Source organism: Rhinopithecus bieti, unplaced genomic scaffold (assembly GCF_001698545.2).
Source record: "Rhinopithecus bieti isolate Rb0 unplaced genomic scaffold, ASM169854v2 scaffold_5000, whole genome shotgun sequence".
Classification (NCBI taxonomy): Eukaryota; Metazoa; Chordata; class Mammalia; order Primates; family Cercopithecidae; genus Rhinopithecus; species Rhinopithecus bieti.
The window spans coordinates 61,444-66,916 of record NW_016804533.1 but is presented as its reverse complement, the minus strand read 5'-3'; the positions used below and the strand labels follow the sequence as shown (position 1 = coordinate 66,916).

Below are 5,473 nucleotides of genomic sequence, written 5' to 3'. Positions count from 1 at the left end.
AAAAGCCACATTAATAAATTTATTTGAATGGTGGTATGATAGCAGCTATCCAGGATGCTAGCAAACATGAATTCACACAAAGAGAATGGAGTCCTCTGCAAGAAGTTGAATTTCCCCTTTTAGTTTCAAAGCACCATCTCAGATCCTTCTGGGTTGGGGGAGTGGTGAGGCAGTCATAGTCTCCAAGCCTTTAGGAATATAATGAGATCCTTTCCTCCCAGGTCACTTCCTCCTTTTGGCTTACCACTTTCATTCTTTATAGTGGCCATTATATGAGGTTACCCCTTTCCTCTCTCATTTCCACTTTATTGGCTTGAGGATGCACCTAATAGCATAAATACTGTCCACAAAAATTCCACCCCTAGCCATCACCTCCCCTCCATTTTCAGGAATCTCAAGTTGAGGGTTTGTAGAATATTTTGGTTTTGTTACTCATGAACAGTATACCCAGCTGAACTGGGACATCAGTGTATTGTTTCAGGCTGACTAGAGAGGAGCACCTCTAGAACAGAATGAATGTCACGCCAGAAGGCTACCATTCTGACCGTCATTAGTGGGCCTAAAAAAACCAGCTAGAAATGATGGAAAACTCATTAATGAAGAATGCTTAAAAGCTGGGCAAGTAGACAAAGTTTATTTTCTTTTCTAAATAACTAGCTGAAGGAAGAATGAAGAAAGTTCCAAATGTTTAGGAAACACCGACTGTGGCCAATCATTGTGTCAGGCATGCTCACATGTGTGCATTTAATCCTCACAGTAGCCCTAAGAAGTAGGAATTATAATCCTCATTTTATACATTTGGAAACAGGCTTAGAACGGTCTCCTGGTAGAAAAAATATCTGAAGACGTCCATTTCAAAAAAGCAAACATTGGCCATTTCTGAGCGATTTGGTGACAAAGTTTTCTTTATTGTCTAAATTTAACATAAAACATGTCATTTTCATTACAAAGTACAATTTTATGGAATACTAAATAAACATATATAAATAAGCCTTGGCCAACATTATAAACCAGGATCTGACATAGATATAAATCCATGACTTCCAACTTCCCTTGACGTCACATTATCTTCTCTTAAGAGATAGTCACTTTGGCTAACAGGGAAAAGAAGACCAGTAACATCAGGAAACAATTTTCATCTGGCCTGGTTCTGACTGGGGTCATCACTCTAAGCCATATGCCTTACTTTGCTCTGACACTTCAGGATGTTCCCTCCTGGTATCAGCTGTGCACCAAAGCTAAAAGTTCACAAGGTTCTCCTTGCCATTCTCAGTAAATCAGTTTTGCAAAATCTCCAGGCCTTCTTGCAGAGTATTCAGGCATATAGGGTTGTACTTGATCAGCCATAAAGATGGGGCTCCCTTTAGGTCCTGCAGCAGTATGGCACCAGTTTGAAAGCCTCCCTACAGTCCACATAATAATGAAAGACAGAAAAAGACCATTCACCACTTACCTGTGCTTTCTACAAAAAAAAAAAAAAGAAAAAAAAAATCAGAGACCTGGATGAGGGCCGAGACTGCCTCCCTCATCATTTCGTTGTATGTCTATGTTGAAACAGTCAGCAAGAGGAGAGATATCAAGTGCTTGCAAGGTCCCTAGGTCTGTTCTTACATTCAGACCTTTCCTTGCTACTTGTAATTCCTTGACAGAGACACTGTGGTAGTGGGTACTCAGGAGAGAAGCAACGAGAATGGGACAATTCTCTCAGGGCAAACATTGAATCCTCTCTTTCTGTTACAGAATAAAGTTTCCTGAGTCCTGGCCTTGATTGTTCATGTAGATAGAATGGTAACTATTGAAATTGTCCCTAGTTTAGTAATTCTCTCTGAGCTCCCTTAAGAGGGCCCAAGTACTCTTTCCATTTCTCTTGACAAAGAATAAAGAATGAGACTAAGAGCCTTGACCATCATATGTCTGTTGAGCACTTGACACTTGAAAATGTAGATGACTGGGGTGTGGAAGTTTTGAATAACCAGATATATACATATAGATAGATAGCTAAAGGTATTTCATCACTACATTTTCATTTTTTTTATTTATAAAATACTCCTTATGTATCACTCTTGTGCTAGGCACAGAAGATGCAATGCTGAATAAGACAATCAGCTTAGATTCCTTTTTGTGAAGTGTAACATGTACCCTTCCCAAATGTTCTATTAATGACAGATTCCTATCATTGGGTGCCTCATAATTTTGTATTCTTTCATCATTTCTAAAGTCAAGGTCTACATGGTAACTTTCCTCAGTTTGAAGACAGTAGACATGCTTCCCTTCTTCTGTGGAGTTTCTGGTGTCTAAGAAGGCTTGATCGCCTACTAAAGTTTCTCTTGCATATGCTACATGTATAAGGCTGCTCACCTGTGTGAGTTCTCTGGTGTTTAACAAGGTGGGAGTTCTGAATGAATCTTTTTCCACATTCATCACATTTAAAGGGCTTCTCTCCTGTGTGAATTCTTTGGTGTGTGTGTAGATTTGTGTTATGACTAAAGCTTTTCCCACACCATGAGCATCTATATGGTTTTATTCCTTGATGGGTCATGAAGTGCTTATTAAGATCTGAACTCCATCTAAACCTCTTGTCACATTGTTGACATTTATAGGGTTTCTCTCCAGTGTGAATTCTCTGGTGTTTAATAAGATCAGAGCTAACTCTGAAGCTTTTCCCACATTCCTGACATTTAAAAGGTTTCTCCCCTGTGGGGCCTTTCCCATGAAGATCCATAAGTTTTGGAAACTCTTGTTTACAAGTTGCAAGTTTCTTTCTTTTCTTCCTTGGAAAAGCTCGATGCCATTTCTGTACACTGTGTGTATCACCAGGATTTTCCCTGCCCATTGTTTTCTGGGCAATTTTCATTCTGGTCTTTTTTGATACTTTGCATCCTGATGTTTGTATTTCTGATGTAGAAACAGATATAGGATGATCATTTCCAGTGTCATTTTTTAGCTTTAACCCTGTCAGAATAAACAGAATAATTAGCCATCTGTGTCCCAGTGCAAGAAAGCTACATAAATGGAGAGAAAAGTCAATGATGATTGCTTTAAAAGAAATACAGGAACAAGTGATTTCTGGTCCAGTCTGGACAAAATGGCATAGACCCATTTCTCCTTGATCCTTCCTGATAGGCACAACAATAAACCCATTAAGTAATATGAGATAACTAAAAGAAAATTCTTAAAATGGTAAGAAAAAGACAAACTGGTTTGGGACCCCACAACAAGAAAAATAACTTAGCAGGGTGGCTTATAACCCCACACCCAACAGAAGAAGGCAATTACCAACAGAAGCCTGCCTGGTAGGCTTATTGTTTCCTGAATGTAAAAAGAAGTGCAAATAAAGCCTTGTTGATTGAACTCTGGATAAAACAGAATATGTGACTAATACCAATGTGCAGTTGGTCTTGGGCAAACATACATGATTATATAACTTTAGCACTGGAGCTGCTGGAAAGGTAAAAGCTAAATAGAGTTTCTGCTCTTCTTTACGTTTTCCATGAACTAATGACAACTTCAGAAGACTAGTAGGATTGTGTACTTTGTAGTTCAGATGGTTACATTTTTGAGCATTAACTTGCAGCATATTTCACTATATTTGTAATTTTCTATTTATTACAACTGGACAGCTCCAAACTCTTATTACTGTTTAGTATCTTGTAGCTAGGTAATAGTTCACTTTTTGCTTAATTTCTGCAAGCCAATAAAAGAAAATGTATTTAAGTATCGAGATGTTCAAAGGAAAGAGTAAAAAGTATTCATGGGGAAAAAGCTCTGTTTAACACATGTTTTATTGGATTGCATTATTAGCTGATTCCACTCACTTTATATTTGCAAAATAATTGACATTTCTAATATTTATTGAAATTGCTTAATTTGCACACCCTGTACTCTACACACAAAAATGTATCAAATATAAGAATGAAGTTAAAATTGTGACTGATTCACTGTAGCAGCGTGAATTGCCCAGCTTTTTGAAGATACAAGCTATAATATTTGTACTTCCCTATGTCTGTGCCATAAATGCTTGAAAACATTAAAGTTTTCTGGTTTTATTTTTTATATCAAAATAATCAGTGTAAACCTTGGTTGGTCCCTGAGTTCACTGATATTTGAGGTAATGGGGACCCGCAGACATTCTGACTAGATTTAGTACCACGTGCCTTTGCCTACATCTCTTTGATATAGCAAAATATTTAATTGAGAAATCACTTTATGTTACCATGGTGGATTTCCACTGTGCTATAGACGTTTTCCTTTGGATTCCCATCAGTGGTGCTGCTCAGTGGCTTGCATATAGACTTGCTATGAAGAAATGCAGAGGCAGCCCATGCTGCCCTGTTTCAAAGTTGAACTCTTTAAGCCCTTGGGAGTGGGCTTCACCCGCTATTGCAGAGGCATTTTGCATTTGTCTGTGGCAAGAAATTCACCTTCTCAGGCCAGGCGCGGTGGCTCATGCCTGTAATCCCAGCACTTTGGGAGGCCAAGGCAGGCGATCACTTGAGGTCAGGAGTTCGAGACCAGCCAAGCCAACATGGTGAAACCATGTCTCTAATAAAAATACAAAAATTAGCCAGACGTGGTGGCACACACCTGTAGTCCCAGCTACTCAGGATGCTGAGGCAGGAAAATTGCTTGAGCCTAGGAGGTGGAGGTAGGAGTGAGCCAAGATTGCACCACTGCACTCCAGCCTGGGTGACAGAGTGAGACTCTGACACACACACACACACACACACACACACACAGAAATTCACCTTCTCAAACCAGTAAAATACAGACTTAATTCATAAGGACTGGAGCTACACATTAATATGTATCACTTAGAGCAAGAGCTATGTTCTAGGAACCAAATCACAATTTTCAGTCATGGAACAATATATCCCATGGCAGAAGACTTTACGTGTGATCTGCTCTATTTTCATGTGATAATTTAAACTTTGATTGCCCAGTAGTCCTTTAAGTTAACATTTCTGCTTACTGCTACTGGATTTTGTTGCAAAATATATTAATGACCCACATGAAACATACTAAGTGAATCATTATAAACAAAAGGGAAAAATGATTAAGAGAAAATTAAGTGACTGTGTTACACCACTTATCCCAAACCAGAGAATAAGCCATTTCAAGCAACATCTTTGAAGAGTCGTGTGGTGTGAATTGGTTTGTATATGTTTGTATGTATTTATTCACACATTCATATACACTCAAGATACAGTTGGCCTAATTATAAATGGGGGCATTGGTAAAACTTATGAAGTGTCCTCATCCTGAATTGTAATTTTCTCTTACCTGTAAAGTAAAATTTAGATCAATCCCATGTCTTTGTTAAATATATTTTTTACCAGTCCTAAATTTAGGGTTTATTTCTAACTAGATCAAAATAAATGTAAGTTGTGGAACTCATTTTGAATATGATGGATATGCTCTACATTTAAATTTCAAGAGGCAATAATACTAGTGGAATTATGTGAATTCTAACTCA

At 38.2% G+C, this 5,473-nt stretch overlaps 1 protein-coding gene across 1 annotated transcript in view; it reads right to left on the bottom strand.

The window, feature by feature from the left end:
• Nucleotides 1-885: 885 nt before the first annotated feature.
• The window catches only part of LOC108527635 (zinc finger protein 75D-like), a 48,728-nt gene continuing 44,140 nt past the window's right edge, over nt 886-5,473 (bottom strand). Inside the window, 1 exon segment of the mRNA XM_017869039.1 lies at nt 886-2,952. Coding sequence (XP_017724528.1) covers nt 2,243-2,952 — 710 coding nt within the window. The 3' untranslated portion in view covers nt 886-2,242.